The sequence below is a fragment of the Ambystoma mexicanum genome, chromosome 10, assembly GCF_040938575.1.
Source record: "Ambystoma mexicanum isolate Mex_15411 chromosome 10, UKY_AmexF1_1, whole genome shotgun sequence".
Lineage (NCBI taxonomy): Eukaryota > Metazoa > Chordata > Amphibia > Caudata > Ambystomatidae > Ambystoma > Ambystoma mexicanum.
Genome location: NC_090932.1, coordinates 297,804,963 through 297,828,740, shown reverse-complemented (window position 1 = coordinate 297,828,740; position 23,778 = coordinate 297,804,963). Strand labels below are relative to the sequence as shown.

Genomic DNA, 23,778 nt, shown 5'->3' with positions numbered 1-23,778 from the left:
ATGACTACCTTGTCCTTGTGAAAGGTGGTATATGGTTCAGAGGCGACCAGCGCCTGGAACCCGCTGACTCTGCGAGCCGAGGTAAGACCGACTAGTAAGGCCATCTTGATGGTGACCAGTCTAATGTCCGCGGATGCCATTGGCTTGAATGGTTTGTGCGCCAGGGCGCCCAAGACTATGTTAAGATCCCACACAGGGTGGGGTCTCTTGACGGGTGGGTAGAGCCTAGCAAGACCAGTCAGATGTTTCTTGACGATAGGGTTGGAGGAGGAAAAAATGCCTTCCTCCGAGTTCCTGTAAGCTCCAATGGCTGCAAGGTATGTACGACAGGTGTCCGCCTGTACGCTCGAATGAGCTAGGTGGACCGAAAAAGAGAGCACGTCGTCCAAATTGCAGTCCAAGGGGTCAATTCCCTTGGAGTCTGCCCAGTGGCAGAATGTGGTCCGTTTGCTTTTGTACTGGGCCCTGGTGGCTTTGCTCCTAGCGCCCTGTATGATCTCCAGATTGGCCTGTGAGAAGCTAAGGTGCCGAAGCGTTACCTGCTCAGGTACCACGCTCTGAGGGCTAGTTTCCCTGGTGCGGGGTGGAAGATTCTGCCCCCCTGCAGCACCAGTAGATGTGCTGGGCCCGTCGGAAGGTGTATCGGGGGCACCTCCGAGAGGCTGATTAGCTCTGAAAACCATGGCCTGGCCGGCAACCATAGAGCTATCAGAATGAGAGGAGTCGGTGAGACTCCTTGATCTTGAAAATTACCCTGTGGACCAGGGGAGTAGGAGGGAAGGCGTAGGTCCTCATGCCGGTCCACTGGATGTGAAATGCGTCGCCCAGGGAGCCGGGGCCCTGACCCTGCCAGGATGCGAGCTGGAGACACTTCTTGTTATGCCAGGTGGCAAAGAGATCCACTTGGGGATGGCCCCACTTGTTGAAAATCTCCTGAATAACAAGGTTGTTTAGCTGCCACTCGTAATTGTCCGCTCCCAGCCTGCTGAGCCTGTCCGCCTCCAGGTTGGATTCCCCCGGAAGGTGGACTGCTGAGAGGTAAATGTCATTTTCCAGGGCCCATTCCCACATGCTGATCGCCAGCCTGCACAGAGGAGGGGATCTGGTTCCTCCCTGCTTGTTGACGCAGTACATGCTGGTCGAGTTGTCTGTCTGAGGACAACCTTTCCCCTTGAGAAGTGGTAGGAATGCTCTGAGCGCTAGCCAGGTGGCGTTCAGCTCCAACCAATTGATATGGTATTCCTGCTCCTCTCGTGTCTAGGTGCTGTGGACCGAGAGATCGTCCAGGGTGCCTCCCCAGCCCTCGAGCGAGCAGTCTGTGGTGATGGTGGTGGGCGGAGAGGGTGGCCGAAAGGGCTTGCCAGTCCGTAGGTTGCAGTCCATGTACCACCAAGCTAGGTCCGGGTGGAGATGGAGGAACGTTGATCATCTCGGATTGAGAGCCCCGCTCCTGATTCCATGAGGCCGCAAAGTGCAGCTAAATCCTTCTCATCCTTAGTCTCGTGTGCGGCATGGCTTAACAGGACCGCCGTCAGTGGACCCAGGAGATGTTGGTACCACCATGCCGAGGTCCCTTCTCTGCTGAGAAAGTGGTCGGTGGCCCTCTTGATGGCCGAGATTTTGTCTTCCGACGGGAAAACCCTCTCTGACCCGGTGTCCCAAATGGTCCCAGGAATGTCAGAGTCTGCGTAGGGTGCAGATGTGACTTCTTGAGGTTGAGCGAGAAGCCCGGGTTGTGCAGTGTGTTCATAAGGGTATGGGAAGAGTGGTGAACCGCTTCCGGAGATGTAGCCCTGACGAGCCAGTCATCGAGGTATGGGTAGATGTGGAGGCTTTGTGCTCTGAGGAAGGCCGCCACAGCATTCATGAGTCTGGTAAAGACCCTGGGGGCCGAGTTGAGGCCAAATGGAAGGACTTTGTATTGGAAATGGTAGCCCATGATCCTGAACCGTAGGAAAGAATGATGGGGCAGCCAAATCAGGACATGTAGGTACGCGTCCTTCAGGTCCTGGGAACACATCCAGTCTCCCTTGTCCAATGTCTCTTCTATAAAAGCTGGCGTAACCATCTTGAATTTTTGCAGGGGTAGGGAGAGGTTGAGGGTAGAAAGGTCCAGCACAACTCTCAGGCCCGCCTGGTTCTTCTTCTGAATGGCATAAATAAAGGAGTAGAAGCCAAAGCCTTGCTGGGAGGCTGGGACGTCCTCCATTGCCTGGCTCTCTACGAGCGACCGGATCTCCGCCAAAAGAGTTACAATCCCAACCTGTGGGAGAGGAAGGGAGGAGAGGCTGGGATAGGAAGGCGGTACCACGTGAATACTATGTAGAGGATCCAGGGGTCAGCGAAATTCTGGCACCAGAATTGTGCATGGAGAGCAAGCCTGCCCCCCACCTGAGACACATGGACCCGAAGGGGTGTGTCATGCCTTCTTTCCCTCGGAGGCTGACGCTGAGGAGGGGGACTGGAAAAGGACCTTACCCCCCCCCTTTTGTTGTTTGCGCTGGTTCTGAGACAGCGAGCGGTCCGGCTGCCTGGATCTGCGTTCCTGGAAGCCGCAGAACCCTCCATATGTATGACCCCTTTCCGAGCGCCGCTGAGATTGGGTGTACGACTTGGGCGTGGTCCTTGTAAGAATGGATAAAGACTTCGCCGTTTGTGAGCTGTTCTTCTTGTCCAGCTCTTCGTCCGTAGAGGAGTGGAAGAAGCCCTCCCACCCCTCGAAGGGTAGATCTAGAATGCGCTCCTGGACATCCGGGTTGAATTTCGTTGCCCGGAGCCAGGCTGTTCTCCCAATGTCCGTGGCAATGCAGATGGCACGGCCTGAGGTATCAATATGAGCCACTGTGGATTCCATGAGATCATGCGCCACAAGCTTGGATTCCGCTAGCCCCTCCTTAAAGCTTGATTGGCATTGGGTGGGGAGTTCCGGGAGGAAGTCCGCAATTTCCTGCCATAACCGTTGGTTGGCGGCAGCCAGCATGGCATCTGCGTTGGCCTGTCGCAGGTGCAAGGAGAAGTTCTAGTAGATCTTCTTGCCGTACGTCTCCAAGATCTTCTCCTCCTTACCCAGCAGCTCCGCAGAGGAGGCGCAGGATGACTGAGGCTTGGAGTATAGTGATGCAGGAGTGTGGCTGAGGATGGGTCGACCGGCTGGACCGAGTGGGGCTTGAGCCAACCCTTCTTGGCCAGGGAGACTGCATCGGTTTGCAGTGGAATCCCTGTGTTGGCAGAAGGGCGACCTCTGGGCGCCCTCTGGTGGCTGTTTGACCTCGGGTTGAGGGAGGCCCTGGTACTCCGCCAGGCCAGCAAGACGTTCATGGAAGGCCCTGGCTGAGGATGACGTGTCTGGATCCTCATCCGTATCCTACGGATCTTTTGGAGGAGGAGTACATGGCGCCGGAGGCTGGGGTACAGGGACCGGCAGAGGTTGCGGAGTTGGCTGTGGAGCCGGAGGAGGCGGCTGCACCAGGGCCAGGGGGCCCGATGGAGGCATCTGTGGGGCCTGTAGCATGGCGGGGAGGACTTCCCCGACTGCATCTTTGATGATAACCCCCATCTGAGGAGACCTCATGAAGCCGAGAAACATCTCGACGAGCACCTCCTCACTGGCCAAGGAGGTGGCAGCGGGTACCAACAGGGTTGCGGGGGGCTGCTGCATACTCTGTCCATATGGATGCAAAGGAATGTTGCCCTGCGCAAATGAAGGGTAGATTGTAGGCCACGTACCTGGTTGAAGCCAGTCCCACCTTGACATTCGTTCTTTGCTGAATTTGTGGAATGGCGTCGGACGGGTGCCCCTTTCTGGTGCGGTGGCCATTTTGTTGAACTGCCTGCCACGTCCCTGCAACGTGTTGCTCGGCCCGCTGGGCCTGGCCTCGTCCAAGACTCGAGTGTGGATCACGAGGTCTACCCTGCTCCTCCGGCCTCAGCCCGGTAGGCAACACCCTCGAACCGGGGGTCGGTAGAGCTGCATTTAGGTGCCCCCCTCTGACGTATTGCTGGTATTGGGGCATAGCCCCTCAGACGTATTGCCGTTGTTAGGGTGTAACACCTCGGCCATTGTGCCAGTAAAAGGGTGTAGCTACCTTCCGGTCCCTCAACACTTCGCCCGGGGGGATCCGAGGATCCCTCGACCGAAGGCTGGTAGCTGTAGCAGCCTCGGTGCTAGGGTGGCCAACTGTCCCGTAATTTACGGGATTGTCCCGCAATTGGAGCCTGTGTCCCGCAGTTTGCTGAGTGGCTCTGAGGGCAGCGGGTTGTCCCGACTTGCTCTGTTAGAGCACAATTTGTGCTCGAACAGAGCAAGTCTGGAGTCATAATTAGGCATGCTGGGGCCTGGGGCCAGCCGCTGTCTCACAGACTAGCTGCCACTTGCCAGCCACTGTTATTCCCATTCGCGGGAAATGTATGTATATGACCCCCTCCCCGCTCCTATAATAGGGGCAAGGAGGGGGTCATATACATACATTTCCCGCGTATGGGAATAACAGTGGCTGGCAAGTGGCAGATAATCGGTAAATAAGAGTCCTATTGCATTGCATTACACCCGCAGCTGCTGATGTGACAGGCCTGTAGGCCTGTAACATCATCAGCTGCAATGCATGGATTCTGACAGGTGAATGACGCCATGATGTCATCACCACCTTGTGTCCCGCAAAAGGAACTGACAAAGTTGGCCACCCTACTCGGTGCACATGCCGGTCCCTCCCGCGTGGGAGAGTCCCTGGGAAGGAGTCTCACTTGCGGGGTGCGCTGGAATATATCGGCCCTACCTTGGGCCTGGTTCAATGCTTCACGAAGTTCTTGAGATTCTCTGGAGGCAGCGTCTGGAAGAGCTCCCTCCACCTGGATAGTCTGTTCTTCAGCGCCTTCAAGGACAGCGAGTCACATGCCAAACATGATTGCGAACCGTGGTCTGGGCCAAGGCAACGTAGGCAGCGGGCGTGGAGGTCTGAAGGTGGGAAGAGCCCCGTTGCAGGATGGACACCTGCTGAACCCTGTAGAAGTCGACATGCGCCAGGGAGGAGCGTGACGCCTGAGGACCGAGTAACTGAATGATAGAAAAGACAAAAAAGACAAAGGGAAGAAGTATCTGCGCGTGGAATTACATGGCCGAAGCCAAACCCAGGAGCGCTGGTGAATTCGGCCCGTTACAATCGACGCGGAAAAGGGGACAGAGGTGTGGTGCCGGAGGGCGGAGTCAGGGCAGCGCATGCTCCCTGGGCCGTGCCCCTGTGCGCCTCGAAAATTTAAAGGGGAAGGTTTTTTCTGGTGAAAAAGGTTCAGTCTCCCGTCCCTTGGAAGGTTCGCCCATACAGTATGGAGGAAAGGGGACGGGACGTAAGAGTAAGTGGCAGAATTATGCAGTGTTGGCTTTTGGTGTGATGTATTATGTGTGTATCGTGGCTGCATTTCCTTAAGCACTCAGATCGGATCCCTCCCCAATGCATGGCCTCGCTCCCTGAGACCTGCTACCCACTGTCTTTTTCTACTCCAATTAAACATTGGTGTGAGTTTTTTAGCAGACGCAGCCCTCTTCGCATGACTCTGCACATTCCTCAACTGGTCTGCAGCACTCAAAGTTGCCGACTAGAACTACTGCATCGTTGCTTTACGGGAACGCGAAGTTCATGCCGCAGTATGGACACTTTACTTTAAGTGGCTGTTTAAACACCTTTGTACCGTGGCATTTCTTCTACAGGACACCTCCTTGATTGCAGATAGGCCGATTTAGTAATTGCATAGCGACGCATCCCATGATATACTGGATACTTCTCCCTGATCCTAGCCACTCACGACCGGCCTCGTAGTCCATCTGGAAGGACTGACTCTTCGTCCTACTTTCAACTGAAATTTTTAAGTTGTGAGCCCCCACGAGTATACCTTAAGGTGCTATGAAATTGACTCAGATCAAGTCTGTGAATCTATAAGAACTAGGTTTTCCGTTGAAACTGTTTTCTCCTAATGAATGTTCGTTATTTGTGTTTGTGAAAAGAAACATGTCGAGACAGCCCTCTGGATTGAAAACAGAGATGTTATAAAATGGCATACTAATCCGAATGGATTTTGATACACAACAGGTTGCCTGAAGTGAATAATGTTTTTTCTTGAATTTGTTTCAGTTAGCAATTGATTGCCTACTACGTATTCCTGTTTTTCTTGTAAAGACGCTATTATACCATGTTGTTGTATAATTAAAATGCGATCAAAATACACCATTACTAACATCACGCAAATTGTACATTGCAAATGTTTTGGTGTCTGCTTCTTCCACCCATTTGTGTTTCTACAAATACCGAACTCTGGAAATAGGTTTTTTATGTTGTTTTACCATGCTGTTTGATATAATAATTAAAATATGCTAAACACATTTCTTTGTCTATGGTGGGAGATATAATCCTATGAAATTCCAACTGTGAGGTACATTTCTGACAGGTAGCCACCTTTTGGTGTGTTAGAGGTGGGTAGCTAGTGGTATATGTACGTTTTTTTTCATCTGTGTATTGTGGACCGCTGAATTTAATCATGTTTTTTAACTTGCCGATTTATTATTAAAAATTGTGTGGTAATTTTTGATATGTGTCAGGTCCCTTCTGTAGGTCAATTCCCCTTGTGACCAGCACCTGTACATGTAGCTCTGTCTCCTATTTATATATTGCTATCGATCCACCCGGATCTAGACAGAGTAGACCCTGCCAACTTGTAGTTGGACAGCAGTCTACCGGGTTTCCTCCCTTATACCAAGGCACATCAGCGTTGAAGTAATTTATGGCACCATCTCAGTGACAGCATGCCAAAGCACTACGTCACCTCTCACCTCTCATTGCTCTGTCGATACTGGTCACTGGCATGCTCTCAATCAGCTGTAGCGACATAACAGAACTACCAACATACACAAGACACATTCCACCTCTCCGAGCACCAAAAGTAACTTACCTATAAAGACAATCCCACATTCCCAATCATCTTTTGTAAATGCTTTGACTAATGAAATCACTTGTCAAGAAATCAGTCTTTCTGTTTAATAATGTGAAATGGTGCCTTTATTCAGTGACAATGGACTCACAGCCCAACAGTGAGAAAGATAATACATCACAGAATGGAGACATTACAGCCATTTGCACTTGAAATTGCTTTGTGGAGTTAGAACCCTAGTATCTGGTCTCGGAGAAATGCGAGTGCAGTATCGCATCCCAGGGCTCTCTGCACAATACCAATTCTGGGAAAGCTGCATGCCTGTTGCTATCCTCAGGCTTCAAGAGGACAAGAGCTGCATGCCAGTTAAGAAGCAGTCACTGGTGAGCAGACAGAAAAATGTTACACTGCACTGGAATAATGCCAGATGTATACACATTCTATTGGGAATGATGCGATACCGCCAGGTAGAGCGTGGTTCACATTTGCATCAGGCATGCACAAAATAACCCTGAAACGGACGCTTCGAAATTTCATTAAGAGCCATCTCGAAACAGTCCCGTTGTCACATGGTACATTATAAATGGAGACATTAGTTCACAATTCTTGGAGTAATGCTGCGACCCAAGTTCTGAATGTAAACGCAACATTCCTAAAGTTCGCATTATTTCCCCCTATTGCATCTGCTAACTATTCACAGCCTCTTACTATCGCCAGCTTCTTGCTTTGATGGAGGGCATTACATCCATGCCCTGCTATGGGAACTATGAGGCATGCCATTCTGTAAGACACATGGAAAAGGAGCAGGTAAGACATTGTGCCCTCATTATAAGGAGTAGAACGTAGAGGCATTTTAATGGATTGTCAAAGGACTTGAATGCAAAGCAAATAAGGAAACTGCCTAGATCTGGAGGAGATTTCTGTGAAATGAGGTCATCGGTTTGTGGAAAATAATGAATTGGGGAATAAGAAAACGATGAAAGAATGCTTGAATTTCCATTCCGAGCTGGCAGCAGGCTGAGAGGGGTGCAGTGGCATGAAAGGACACTGTGAAATGCACGCCAACACACAAGACACCATTGTGCAGGGAGAAAACTGAATATGGCTGAGGGGTTCAGTGTTATCTAATAGGAAAGGCACCATCGTGAAGAAATAAAACCGTATAATACTGAGACTTTTAGAGTGATTCAGTACCGAAGAACCACTGTGAAGAGAACATAAAACACAGGAGTTCAGTGTGATCCGTTACCGCAGACAACCCACTGTGAAGAGTTAATGTACTAATACTGAGCAGCTCACCGATTAAACATTGTTATAGAATACTATTGAAAGGTTCACTGCTGACCCAATGTGAAGAGTATATTGTATACGAGTGATGGGTTCACTGGGGAACTATTGTGGGGAGTATAAATAGACTAATACTGAAAAATCGGTGTGATCCATACTGTGTAGAGTATACAAAAAAATAGTTCAGTGTGCTTTTAAATCAAAGTGTACGCATTAATCATTGATGGATACATGTGGGTATTATGAAGAGGATACAGTATAATAAGGAACATTTGTTATTATGGCCATCTCCCAAAGAGTCTTACATCCGAGAATTCTTCCCTGCAGTCAGGAAGGATCCGGGAACCCTTTCTTGAGCAAATATTATAAAACTATAAAAATATTTGAACACCTTTTAGTTAGCTTTCCACTTGGTAAAATAATTCAATGGTGTTATAATTCTAAACTATGACAATGGATGAAATCACAGAATGCCTTGCACTCAAGGGAACCACCGCAATTCAATTGATCTACTGGTCTTAAGAACTGGAACCTGATCCGGTCAGGTTTTTGATGCACTACTTGAGCCATTATTGTTAATCATTTTAGAGTTTATTAACATCTCTTTCCCTTTGTTTCCAAGGCTTTCGAACCATGCTTTCTCCTTTCTACCTTGAGTGGCCATGGTTTTTGGAAACATGTTTTCCTCTGAGAAGAAACGCTCTGCCAGTGAGTGCATAATATAGAGGAAGGACATCTTTAATGCCATCTTTGAGGCTACAAGTTCTTGTCTGAAATTCCTGGTTTGTGGTGGCCATCGATGCGCAACTTCAGACTTTTTTGTGTCTGTATACTTTTTGTTTAAACTGCTCATTTGTGAGTAGCAGAACAGAGGGGCGATGGCAATGTGTAGTTTTGATTAAATAAAAACTAGAGTTGAATAGGCTCACCGCTGCAGGTTAGTTGGCTGCCCTTTCATCATCCATAAAGGGAACTAGAGGCCATGCGCCCCCATACGATTTCTAATCGAATTTGTGTGCCATTTGCAATTATAAAGCTCTATTAGCCCAAAGGTCATTTGCAGGCCTTTTAGCAAAGATGTAGATGCTGGACCCTCTTGTTTAACCTCAATGAACTATATGTGAAAACGATGCTTGTGGACACTTGACATCAAGATGAGCAAAGAGAAACAGTTACCACTCACATGTGTAACGAGGCCACAAAATCTCCCAATTTTCATCGTCGATCCTATGGAACACCAACAGCCTTTTCTAGACTGAAGGCAAGAAGACCAATATGCCACAGTGGGCCGGTGACTGATGTGTGTTGAACAAAGCTCCTAAAACATGTTTCGCTCAGAGGAGAGGTTACAATTCCTCTATTCCAGAAATTATCTTTTCAAACAAGAAAAGCTCGTTTTGATAAGGATAGCCATATCGCACTTAGGTCATATGTTGTTGTGAATATACTGCGTTTTCACATAAAAAGGCCTCAGGAATTTCTGGTCGATCTGAGGACTCTGAAAAGAAAGCACTGATGTTGCTGCGTTAATAGAATCATTGGGAAGAACACCCTACTGGATCTCCCTGATGGGGAAGGAGCAGTAACACATGCATTTGTCCATGATGGGGAGACAGCTGATATTTCTCAACTGTGCAGGCCATGTAAGAATCAGGATTTTATATTAATGTCCTTAGGCCGAAGCAGTCAAACTAGCACCCAAGTTGTATTTGCCTAAGTGACTGTGAAAAGTGTTTGGACGTCCCCATTTGGTGGCAGGACCAAAATGGACCTGCATATTAATGATCCACTTCTCTAATGGGGCGAACAACAAACTAATAGAAGTTGCTCAGTGCAATTCACAGTGGCTACCTTCCATACATTGCTTCTTGGGGTTTGTGCTTCTACAAACATACTGTAGAATCTATTGATTAAACAGTGTTCTAAGATCCTCCCTGGCTGAAGGGGCACATTATAAAGTTCAAGGAGCAGAGGCAGATACCATAGTGAAGAACCATTGTTTTAGGGAGCAATACTTCCTGCCCGGTGATAAAGTCCTAGATCAGCTCTTAAAGCATTTAGCAGTAAAGAGATATAGGCCTCACATGTATTGCACAGGAGCAAACATTATTGCACTTGTTAATATGTGGCAACAGGCAACCATTAAAATTTCGAATCATGTTGTCTTCACCTGGTTTGGCCCCAAAAAAACAAGCACTAGCCTCAGCCACACCTTGACAAAGGAATCTCAATTCTGACCTCAGTTGTAGGAGGAGTGTATTGCACCAAAGAGAACTAGAACCGCATCTATTTGAGATCGGTCGTTGCTGATCTAAAATATCACATCAAACTAGCACTCTTCTTGTCCAGTAAGTTAAGTCAGAGCTGCCACTTGTCTTTTAAAGCTAACGTCCTTGCGGCAGGTTTTCTGAGACCAGTGCAACTCTCATGCAACAAAAAGCTTGCCGTCCAGTGTATATAGCCCAATGTTAATACAGTGTCTTTCCATATGGTGTTAATGTATAGCTGTCTTCAACCTTAGTGCTTAAACCACTGCATCTTCACCTTATGTCTTAAAATGCCCCTAAACCATAGATTTAAGAGTACACAAAGTGCCCTTCACAACGTAATACCATGTTTTACAAATCTAATGTGTTTCAATGAGGTAGATCAATGTCACAACATGCTCAACCTGCTGACATACGGGGTCAGGAAGATAGCTCAGGGGCAACGCCTTTGTCGCAAGACAAAGCAGAGCAACACAGGCTCGAATCCTGGTCCTACGCTTGGAGACCGGTCCCCGGTATTTAGCGCGCTATAAAAGGTGAATGAATACATGGTAACCACAGAACTAAAGAGCGAGCCCCTCTGACAGTGCTACCCTAACCCTGTGATGCCCGCTGTGCGCATGCAGTTCTAGAGCCGTTCCACGTGTAGTGTTATGTCACAGACGTCCTGTACAAGGAAAGAATGCAGTTATTCCACCCCCGGTCTAATGCAAAGCAGACCCACTTGCATACACTGCTATGCACCAGCCACCCTGCCCACATGCATTGTTATTGTAATCAGTGTGTGCTATCCCATTTACACACTGCAGCAAACATATGTTGAGTTACTTGGTGCCATTAGAACCTTTCGCACAAAAAGTGCCAGTGTGAAAAAAGTGCCCATTGCAAGGAGGGGAATGCAAACTTGTGTACTTACTCGCGCTCCAATACTTTGCAATTTTCGTTGTTTGCACTACGAAGTGCAGATAATGCACACAGAAGCCAGCTGACCCGGGTTTATGCTGATTGCTTGTACGGCATAGGGCTAATACGTTTAAAGGGCTCCTGTCACGTACACATGGGTAGGGGCATTTTTTGTGGTTCCCTACGGAATCGAAAAGCTTTTTAGCAGAGGCTAGAAGCTGGCATGTTCCATAGGAATCCAATGCTTTTCCAGCCAGACCAAAACTAGATGCTGCCGAGAAGCATTCGTTTCTGACAGGAGAGGGGCAAGGAGGGGGAAAGAGGCATGTACGTTTTGATCTGTAGCCACACTCTCGGCCTACAATAAACTAGAAATCCCCAGGAGTGTGGGATGTAGTGTAATAACATGGATACACCTTTGACATGTGCTTTTACACTGCATTTAACACTCCATGGGCCTGGAAAACACCTCTGCAGTAGTATATTAGAGCTCAAGGCAAATGGTCTATCCAAGCAGGACCCCAAACAGTGTTGTAGCTACTCTGTACAGTGTACAACTAAAGCTGGCCAACTCGCACCCGATGCTATATCTTCCCCAGACATGCACAGGATCACCACAGGCGTACCTGCTCGCTTAGTACTATGCTTGAATTTCTCTACAACATAACAGTCTCAGAGTTCCTACAACCAAATACAGTGTTTTATCTTATGCATCACACGCATCGTATCACTCTAGAGTGTGTCCTTCGATTCACAAATAAGTGCATCCTGCAACTGTGCTTTACACACAATGTGTGATTGCAATGACGTATCGCTCTCACAGGGTTGCCCAAGACGTGTTCATGCACATAGTGATTCCCAGGAATTACACAATTCAGTGTTGGAATACAGTTTTCTAATCCACAGTGTATTATTTTTCCAAATAATAGTGTTTTATTTTTCCAAATAATTGTTGAATGAATTGTAGAGACGTACACGCACACAGACACACCCGCCCGCAGATATGTGGTCTCCCTGCGTCCTGGTATGCAAGCAGCTCTCCAACAGTGTTAAACCAGACGTGGTGTTCCCCTTCTCAAAAGCACCGTTCCAGAGCTGTCTTTCTCACATGTGTGCAGTGCTTCTTTTCTCACACAATCCGTTATCGCACTCACGAGAAAACATTTGTGTCACGTATTGTGTTTCCACCAAAGTTCCTCAGTCAAACAGGCTTATCTTACAAATGTGCGCTATTAAAATGTAATAGCAGAACTATACTGCTCACAGATGGTCAGTCAAAGTGCCTCACCGAACGTGCTTTGCCTGAGCCATCCTTCTTAGCCACACACACGAGGAAACCCATTTTTAAGAACAGGTATCCCCGAGCCATCTCACTCAGAAGGCTATGCTGCAGACATTGCAAATGTTATTGTAGAGGAGCCCCACTCACTGCCTTATCCTAGAGCTGCTCGACAATTAAATAGGCACACGAGAGCCATTCCATTCACAGGGTACCATGCATGTACTTCGCCAGTCAGCACAACACATTGGAAACCTCACTCACACACTGCTACCCTATCGTACACTTAGCATACCCACTGATACCATATAATGTAAAGGTTACTCACCATGGTGATTACTGTATGCCTAATCCATGGTCCCTTTCTTCTACATTCATGGAAGATATGGGCGACAAGCCAGCGCCTTGGCACAGCAAAAAAGCCCGTGTATTGAATTGAATGGTGCAAGAGCACATGTGAGAGGACCAAACCCCATCCTTCTATGCTTTGACCTTCAGGTTTGCCTATAAGCCCCATCCGTCGCCCTGACTTGTACACGCCACCATTCTCTTTCATCCATCATCCAAGGCCAAACCTAACTGGTCGGTAAGTTAGCAGGAATCAGAATAAGGGCATATGGAGGAATGGGGCCTACGGACTAGGAGTAGAGTAGACTGTACAGAGAGCACTTTTTACATATTCCTATGTCCCCTACTCATTCCCCATATTTCTGGGACATTTCAGAGTCTAGCTGATGCTCAGGCGGAGGATTTAAAATTCCTTCAATTAACCAACCAGGTTATGCAGAAACGCTAGTCCAAATTAGACACGAGTCTTACAACAAACATCCATGTTGTAAATTGTACAAATAGCTGATGTAGAGGCGCAGGTGGCTTTCTTAAATATGGCCTCTATCGGAGCATCCCTCTGAAATTCAATAAGCTGCTTTGGCTTCCACTTCATGAGCATGCAAACCCTTCTGGATCATATAGGCCTCTAGAATGCACGAGACAGTCCATATAGAAGGTTTTGCTACTTGGGTGGCCAGCTGATCACCACCATAGGTTATCACCATCATAGAGCCTATCCATGTTCCTAAAGACAAAGTTATATCCAATTAGTACCCGGCGGGGGCATGGTTTAGTCCTCCCGAGCAATGAGGAGGCTGAGAGCGGGGGCATTACCATATGATAACCCCATTTTCCACAGATTTCAGACATCCCACCCTGCCCTACTTACCATCTCTTTTCAGTAGTGTTCCCGGCGTGTCCCGATGCGCGACACGCCGCCATGGAAATGGAGTTCTATGGAGACTATTAGTAACCCACATTGTGCCAGCGTACTAATAGCAATATTACAGGGGGGTATGGGAGGCTTCGCTCTGGTCTGTAACTATGGCTCCGGGGCATTACATGGCCCAGTACTGACCCCCCTGCCTGTGTAATATTGCCTAAGTAGAATTTGTGCCCCAAAGGATATCCCAGGTTTGAAGAATCCTTAAGGATACTGAAGTGGTTTTGGAAAAAAATAGGAAAATAGATTTCCTGATTAATTGTAAGAGCTGAATGAACTTTGGGCAAAAGGGGAGGGTGTGTACTAATCAATACCTTATCCTTGTGAAATACTGTGTAATATTTGGTCCGCGATAAAGCCTGAAGTTCAATGATCCTTCTGTCAACGTGACTGCTATCAGAAATACAGCTTTCCAAGTGAACAGATGAAGGTCTAGTCTACCGTTAGGGAAAGGTTTCTGTGAGTTAACAGTCTGAACCTCATTTAGACCCCCACACTGGGTAAACAGGCTTGAGGAAAACATTTTGATGAATCCTCAAAATTCTTTAGAACTGTATTTTCCACCAAAACAGCTTGAGCAGAGATTTGAAACAATGCTATAACTACTAGATTTCGATTTGCTGCACTGATCTGGCCAGATCTGAAACTAAGAACATTGTTCAAGCTACAGAGTTATGGGTGCGTCTGTTTTCTGAGACACCAATGACAGAACCTGCTAATACTGCGCCATGGTGCATGGCGTTTTTTACAATGTGAATAATGGGCCAATTGAACTTTGACAGTTCTTAACGACCCATCATGTAGGTGAGGGACAGACGTCGCCTCCGTGCCCAGAAGATTGAATAGAGGATCCGGGAGAAATAAAGGGTGAGGTGACAGGCTCATGATGCCAGAAAAACAGAGCCCCAATATCCTGTTAAGCACCATGAGGATCAAGGAGCAGTTCTTGCTCTTCATGGTTTTCTCCATCACCTTGTGTATCGAATTGCAATGGGGGAAACTTATAGGCTGCCATGCTGTCCCTGCTGAGATTCACTGCATTTTCTAGAGACTGACAGCGTAAGCCCATCAAAGAAGCGCAGAACAGGTACTTTCTGTTCCGATTTGCAAACAAGCCTATTTGTGAAAATCCCCAACTTTAAATTCGCTCTTCAGCGTTTTCTAGTGAAGTTCCCACTCATTTTCCAGGCAAATGGGAGAACATAAGAAAAATGGCCTCCTGTGCCCCCACTTATACTGTTGAAAGGATGTCCTGCACCAGAGTTGTGATTTCATGCCACTCTTGTTCAGCTAGAAAATGGATATGGCATTGTCTGTTAGTATCAGAACCATCTTCCCCGGGTGGTAGGGCGAAAGGCAGGGCTGGACAATCACTGTGGAGTTCAGGAAGTGTATGTGCTCCATGAAGTCCTGGTCTGACAACAGATCTTTGAATCAGACAAACTCTAAAGTGACGCTCTGCCTGTACATTGAGGAACCCGTCATCATAGTAACTTCTGGAAAGAATTCCCAAAAGGATATTTCTTGTAACAGATTCTCTTTATGTGTTCACCAATAGCTATTGTTATTGATTTTTTGAGGGATCGGGAGAGTCAGAATCTGACGAGGGCAGTCTGATCGCATACGGAGGATAGGTGTAAATTGACTTTCCTCATCTTGCGTCTAGTAAAAGGGACTGCCAGTACACACCACACCGTTAAACTTTCCTGGTCTGGATATTGTAGACCCTCTCCCAAGTTGGGAAATATTCTGTGGACATCTGTGCACAGACGAAGCCTATGCAACCTGTGTGTGTGAGTGTCATGTCTTCTTTGCTCAGCAAGAAAAGGCGATCTGGTGGCCTTTCCATGGACAGACGTGAATGACGGGTTATACTACCGAGTCGTCCAAATAAGGTTTCAGATGGACCCCCTTAAAGTGTCAGATTGACAGTCATCACTGTCATAAGTTTGTAAAATATCTGAGTGATTTCATTTAGGCTAAATTAAAGAACAACATCATACTAAAAGTCAGCATTCTGAAGGGAAAAAGCTAAACTCTTTTTTCATAAGGGATCAAATAGTGGCATAAATATCCTTCATTTGTACCAGGGAAATCCATTCCCCTACCGTGTGATGGAATCTAATCTGTCCCAGAAGGCTAATACAAAAACATCAAGGGACCGCTGGGTCACCTAAAACCTCTTTTGAGGGAGGTGGAGGTTCAGGAAAGATGCATCCAATATGATATGAATCCACCAGGTGGTGGTTCTATACCGTGAAAGGCCTGGAGAAAAGTCCCCACTCCTGCTCTGAGGTGGGGCTTGTTTAGATGGGCTTTATTTGCAGATTTTCCTTCACGTCTGCAAACAGAATGTTAGTTTCTCAAGGTTTGAAATTTCTGGGAGCTATTTAACTCCTGGTTGGAGGAGCAGCATGTTACACTTGATCTCAACAAATGCCAGGAGCTATATTTTACTCCCCCATGCAAACTAGCCTTACTTATGTGACATTAACTCCGAGTTTGGGATGTGTATATATGAGCATTAGGACACATCTAGAAAACATTTAAAGCATAATGTATCATTTAAAGTACAAAAAGTTATAGATTGCATCTCTTAGATTTACGGCACTCTATGGACCAGCTCTTTGTTCCCCTAAGATAACTCCGGCTTCTCTGTTGATGCCGGATAGTGGGAAGCTGCCTTTGACCCCTGCTCGCCGAATATGCAAATCCCTAGATCCTACCTGGTGAACGGGGCGATGACATGGTGGGCGGAGGAAGCATAGGTAGTACCAATTGCCTGCTGGCAAATGAGAGCTCCTGTGGCTTCTTTGATATTTATGCACAAGACTTCAGGAATTGCATTCTCTGCCCAACTGGGGAAAGATAACCAAGTGAGGGGAAGTCATTGTTTGTTTTTCCCATCACCTGCATAGGAGAGGGTAAAGAAGCTGATGGGGCCAGAGCATTGATGGTTCCTGAAAATCTGTCCTGGAGACTGTGCTTCCTGTGATGAAAGCTGTGAAACCTCGTTTACAAAACAAGGTCTCTTTTTCTTTACTCAAAAGCCACTTAAAAGGGATTGATGAGTTGCTTTGTTAAAGAGACTGGGTTTCCACAGTGGAGTCAACGTCTTCTTGTAAGTTTGTCATCAGTATCCCAGCGATAAGTAAATCAAGGATTTTATCCTGCCCATCCGAGGTGAACTTAGATGCCATCATTCACAGTGTCTTCTCAAATAGGTAATTTGCACATACTTTGTGCAGCAGTATCAATAATACACAGAGCATTATACAATATAATTAACTAGCTACTTGGCCTTCAAATCAACCTGCCTAAGTTGAGGAAACCGCCAATGTAGTAAAAATCTAGTCTTTTCTGGTGGAGGTTCATGATTTCCCCAATAGCATGACCAGTGCAAACACCAAGGGGTGTGATTGGAGGATCGAAACTAAATCAAACTTTTCAGAGGGTACGGGACTCTACTACAGGTACATTGACAGGCTGAACTGTGTATGTGTTGTCTCCCATATCTTGTGTAGGGAGGGGGACGGGACGTAGGAGTACTGCATTACCCACTTTTTCTACCGCTGTTTGATTCATGAAAGGGCATTCTGATAATGAACAATCTTAGTGTTAAGCTACAGCTTTCCCCTAACATAGTGATATGCTGTGCTGCATGCACATAATACAAAGAAGCATCTGCATTGGCCTATGCTTCTATAGAGGTATATAGGTAGTGGCTGTTTGCAAAGCATGCTGGGTGCATTCCGACAGCTGCTTAAAGAGACTGAACTTATAACAGCTGAACTCTTTTTCCCAACTGGGAACTAAGCAGAGAACAGTGCACTTAGGACATTTGGTCATTCCAGGCAGAGTAAGAATGGTTTGGGCGGCTGTCAGTCTCGGTTACTGTAAATATGGGTATCAACCGCAGTCCCCCTAATGTTAACATGAGCAAACAGATAAGATACAAACAGGATTTGCTTAACAAACCGGTGGAGAAAGTAAACCCCAGGAAAGGACCCTGTATTAAAGTCACAATACAGCAGGGGCCAATCATACACTTCATTCTAGTAACATCGCACTAATACACACTATCAATATTTAGTATCTCTCGCACATTCTGCATGCGACTAAACCAGCTCTTACATGCATCAGAACACCTAGAATCCTCCAGGTAAACATCTACAGTAGTCTGTTCACACCAGTACTATAAACCCAAAGTACTTTCATTCTGATAACCTATATTGATACTTCTCAGGTGAGGTGCTTTGATATTTGCCCAGAGCTGCCAATGTATTATGACTGCAGTTGTTAATCTTACATACAAAATGCAAGCTTTTCCCTGTTTCACAAATGCAAAAAAATCATGCAGCCACATAGTAAAACCAAATGCACCCCAATTGCACTTGCACAAGTGGCGTTAGCAGTGGTGGAAAAAACTCTCGATTATAATGACATTGGCTTGCGGACAAAGCCATCTTCATTTCTTGATTGCTGGTTCTGACAGCTTCTTCAGGCGTTTCTTCAACTCAAGAGGCAGTTTTTCATAGCATTTCTTGCACACCGGCTTCATGTCAAACTCCACAAACTTATTCCTTAGAAAGAAAAGGTATGAATGTCAGTAGGATGCTAGATAGGCTCCTCAACATTTTCAATATTTAAGGTATGAATTTTATAGGTCCCACTTAATGTTAAATGTCTAACATAGTATTAACAGCATAGTGAGAAATACTGTAATGTTTAAGATGTGCGCTTTATAAATCACCTACTATAAATATGAAGAGTTATAGAAGTCCTCATAATCCTGAATCTAAAGGATTTTAACATCAAAGGTATTGCCAACCATTGCTTGGCTCAGTATCCACATCATTTCAGTTTGCAGATTGTTTTAGGAGTATAAATAAGGAACTCATTCATTTAATGGCACTGTGTTGCTGGGTGCCCCTAAATAAACAAACCACTAAATAAAAGACTTACAGCACAGTTCTGCAAGCTGAATCATTTAAAGGCACACTTCTTAGTTGTACATTAGCAATGCGACAAGCAGCACATTCAGGTAAAATAATTGAATACCTTTGCACGGTTTGAAAATGCCGCACTATGTGGTGATTGGTGCAGTATAAAAGCTCTATAGGATGACATTGCACAAAAAGTACTAATCCCCTGCTTCATAGCCAAACTCTAGGGTTCTGGAAGTTGGCAAAAAGGGAACTCAAGTTTCTCTCATCTAAACAAAGGGTAACATTCCCAAAGGAGAATGCCTTATGCAAAAATGAAAGAAAACGAATTATTTCCCCCGACTCTCCAAATGGACTCAAGCCTTCCAGTTAACATTTGCAGGTTTGGATGACTGGTGGCAGAGTTAACAGCGGCCATCTCTTGTTGTCTGTGAAGTGCTCAGGAATCGATTTGACTAAATACGGCATTACAAGCATTTCTTGATATGTGCATTTGTATGTGCATCACCTGTGTCAAGGGGCTAGGGTATACATTATGTGCTCGGTGCCACTGACAATAAGCAATGTACACCCTGTGTGGATTGACTGTGAACCATTCCTCTGGAGCTGGTGGCGGTTATTGCACTTTTACAACTAAATACCTCGTATCAAATAAGGCTGGCAATGAGTGGGCGGAAACCAATCCTATCCCCACTGAGATTGGATTTAAACAGGGCGGCAATCTGGCAAATCTTTACCTAGTGGGCATGGATGCTGACTGGAGAAAGAATGTTATTTTTCCAGTGAAATTGGGTCGTCTGGCGCTTAACTGTATTGGTTTTGCTGACGATCTTATGTTTTTAGACCACACTCCTTTTGGGCTTCAAACAAAACTAAACGTATTCCTCACTTTTGCCCAAAAGCATAATCTTCAAATTAACACGTCTAAGTCATTTATCATTTCAATTGCGAGATTCAATTGGTGTCTGAATAGGGTGTGTATCCCGCAGATGCCCTCAATTCTATATCTCGGTTACACCCTTGCAATTACTTATTGTACATCTGCTTGGAAAGATCTTCTTAATGTAAAGGCGAAATCACTCACCTCATCAAAATCATCTACAACAAGTTTTGTCAATTTTCTGTTCTGCCCTGTCTACAATACTATCTCTTGAAAGTAGAACCTATACTGCTATATGCATTGGACATCTGTCTTTTTGACATGGAGGGGTTTCTCGATTTAATACAGGGTAGAATGTGGAAGCAGGTGCTAGGCTTAGCCCTTTCTATTCCGAATATAGTTATCTTTCACGAATTGGGGATTTTACCGTTATGTTATGTTATTTTACATTTATATAGCGCCTTATGTACCCTTGGTAGGATCTCAGGGCGCTGGTAGGTTGAACACCCTCGGGAACCGAAGTTCAATTCAGTAGAGAGAGAGAGTCATAGGTGCGTGTGAGCACCGGATATGTGTGCAGCGGTGTTGCATATCTGTGATAGCTGCTTCTTAGCGGTAGGTGTGGTGTTTGGGAGATCAAGAGTATGTGTTCGTTCTGGCAGGTTATTACCCAGACCGATTCTGGCTGCGTTAGGCCTGAGAAGAACGCCTAGGCTGGAGGGTGTGTAACCAGCTGTGTTTAGATAGGATGATGGGGAGCATGAGGCAAGTGATGGTATGAGAACAGCTATACCGAATGGTGTCATAGTATCGCTGTGTTCTAGTTGAGTGGTGGTGTAAAGGAGAGAGTAAGCGTGGAGATGTGATAAGGTGGTTTATATCTTGAGGTCGAGCACACTCCAGTAGTTCCATGCATTTCAGCTGTTCCATGTACTCCAAACCGTTCCATGCACTCCCACCATCCTATGCACTCCAGCCGTTCCATGCAGTCCAGCCGTTGCATGTACTTCGGTTGTTTAATGCACTACAGATCGTTCCATACTCTTTAAATTTTTATTTATTCATTTATTATTATTTTTTTGTTTTGTTTTATTAAGTGTCCACTCTGTGCTCTCTGTTTGTTCCGTGCATTCCATCCGTTGTATGTACTCGCTTAGTTCTAAGCAAACAATCAGTTCTATGTATTCCTTCTAATCAATGCACTTTGTCCGATCTATACATGTTATCGCTTGATCATCCGGACTGCTCATTTCCACATTATCTGTTCTCTATGCATTCCCCATCCACCTCCTGACTCGTTTCATATACCCTGTTTTGGCCTTTCATTCGTCATCCGTTCATCCACATACGACATCCGTTCATCCACCCACTTCATCCTTCCACCCTCTTTACCCGTTTAGTCTACACACTTCTTCCGTTCCACCCACTTCACCGGTTCCACCCATTTCACCCTTTCCATCTACATACTTCATCCGTTCTTCCACCTACTTCATCCATTCTACTCACTTCACCTGTTTCGTCCACACACTTCTTTCATTTCATCCACTTCACCCGTTCCACCCACGTACTTCCCCGTTTCATCCTCACACTTCACCTGTTCCTTCCACACACTTCACCCGTTCCTTCCACACACTTCACCCGTTCACTTCCACATACTTCACCCGTTCACTTCCACATACTTCACCCGTTCACTTCCACACACTTCACCCGTTCACTTCCACACACTTCACCCGTTCACTTCCACACACTTCACCCGTTCCTCCCACATACTTCACCCATTCCAACTACATGCTTCACCCATTACATCCACATACTTCACCCATTACATCCACATACTTCACACGTTCCTTCCACACACCTCACACATTCCATCCGCATACTTGACCCGTTCCATCCGCATACTTGACCCGTTCCATCCGCATACTTGACCCGTTCCATCCGCATACTTGACCCGTTCCATCCGCATACTTGACCCGTTCCATCCGCATACTTGACCCTTTCCATCATCCCATTTTCTCTGTTCCTTCCACATATTTCACCCGTTTCTTCCACATTTTTCACCTTTTCTATCCATCTACATACTTGTTCCATCCACATATGTGACCCGTTCCTTCCACATACATCACCCGTTGTTAGGCAGAAACCTGTGCAGTTCCCTTGGGGACCACTGCAAAAGATTTAGGACTACAGGTGTTGGCAGTAAACCCACTTGGTAGCAGTCTGTACCACCCAGATTTACCTGGTAGCTGTGGCTGAGCAGTCAGACTTCCCTCAAGAAGAGTTAGGCAGTATGTAAAGTATACACAATAGGCACTCAGACACAATAGCACAAGCAAACACTGACCAGAGCTTTGGTATCAAGGTATATCATTATTTATTTGAGCGCTTAACTATAGATTGCACTCCAATAAGTTAACGAAAAAGGGAGGGAAAAAGGCAAAATGTAGGAAAATACACCACACTAATACTTAGGAACTCTTAAGCAAGGCAGGAAAGTCAAAAGTTACTTGTGAGCCAAAGTCCATAGGCCGGGCCCACTCTTGGAGAGAGCAGGGCACAAATGTACCCAAGATCACACAATGACAACAGGCTTAAAAAGTCTTGCAGGGAGTTCAAAGAGGTTTTAGTTAGGCTCAGAAAAGTTTAGCCAGGGTGTCCCAGGCTAACCCAGGTTCGAAAGCCGGGGGTTAAATCTACCCCTTACAGTCGGTTGCAAAGGAAGCCAGGCGGAACACGGTACCTTAGGTGGAAAGGATCCTCCAGCGGGGGCATTTGTTCCTGGCAGCGGGTGCAAGTCATGGCGTCGTCCAGAGGAAGAGAAGATCTCGACGTGGAGGAAAGATGAAGGTCGTTGCACTGCCAGGGATGAAACCAGCCGCAGAGTTTTCCGGTTAAAGGTACTACCCTTTGATTCACGGTAGTGGTAAAACGTGGTATCCCGGTTGCCGGGGTGCTTGGCACAGGCAAGGTGGCCACGAGTTGTTCCAGGAAGCGAAAAAGGAAGCAGACTGGTTATCCCCACCAGTCGAAGGAAGAAGACTCTCCGGGCTGGAGATCTCCTCTGTCGTTGGGAAAAGTGGTGAGACGGTTCAGCAGGGCTCCACCGGTGGTGTTGTCGTAGCAGGTCGGCTCAGCTTCTCCCTCGTTGGATTCATAGGTCCTGTGGCGACTTCTAAAGTTCCAGTCCCCAAAGCCCTGCTTTTATGCAGAAAACCCCCATTCACTCAGCCTAGCTGTCACTCAAACATGCTAAGTGGTGAGCCGGCCGGCTCACCACTTGGGCCAATCAGGACGGGGTGCGACTTGAGTTGCCTAGGCAACTCAGTCCAGGGTGCCTAAACCCCCTCCCGCACCCCCTGTGGTACCCAGACAGAGTGGCACCACTTTAGGAGGCTTCTGTGCAGAAGCCCGCCAAAAAGTGGAACAAAGGGCTCGACTTGGGTTGGAGTCACAGAAGAGAACACAAACGCCATTTTAGAACCGAGTCTTGGCAAAAAATACCAACCGAAGAATTAATATTAATTAAATAAACCGGCGGTATGTTCGAGGCTATGAGAATTAAATAATTAAAGTTGGTAGCCTCGAACAATGGGAAAGTCCCATAGGAATATATTTGCGGTCGAATATAAAAAGTAGTTTCCACTGCCACCAGCCAAAACTCAATCAGGGGGGACGGAGACGTGCCCCCTCGACTAACAGACCCCGGGGCAGTCAAATTGCCCCAGCCAGTACATCCATAATGTGATGGTTTGTACTGGTTCTGTTCAGAATTTGAGACTAGTAAAGTCAATGGTGACTTTACATGCCCTGGGAGACAGTAGTCAGTCCCAGGGTATGGAGTCTATACTGGGGGGTCACTATGACGACCCTGTGTTACTGCACACACCACAAAAACACATGAAGCCCTATGGAGTAAAAGACCCCATAGCCCATTAAACACATCTAGAGTCAAAGAAACGCACTCAAATCACGCCCAAGAGTGAGGGCAAAAGAGTCTCACTCTTGGCAGGAGAAAAAAAATAAACCCC

The 23,778-nt window shown here is 46.5% G+C and overlaps 1 protein-coding gene across 2 annotated transcripts in view; it reads right to left on the bottom strand.

The window, feature by feature from the left end:
• Positions 1 to 7,014: 7,014 nt before the first annotated feature.
• The window catches only part of LIMS2 (LIM zinc finger domain containing 2), a 589,342-nt gene continuing 572,578 nt past the window's right edge, over positions 7,015 to 23,778 (bottom strand). For both annotated transcript variants that reach the window (XM_069617874.1, XM_069617873.1), the window contains exon 10: positions 7,015 to 18,507. In XM_069617874.1, coding sequence (XP_069473975.1) covers positions 18,393 to 18,507 — 115 coding nt within the window. In that variant the 3' untranslated portion in view covers positions 7,015 to 18,392. The remainder of the gene's footprint in view (positions 18,508 to 23,778) is intronic.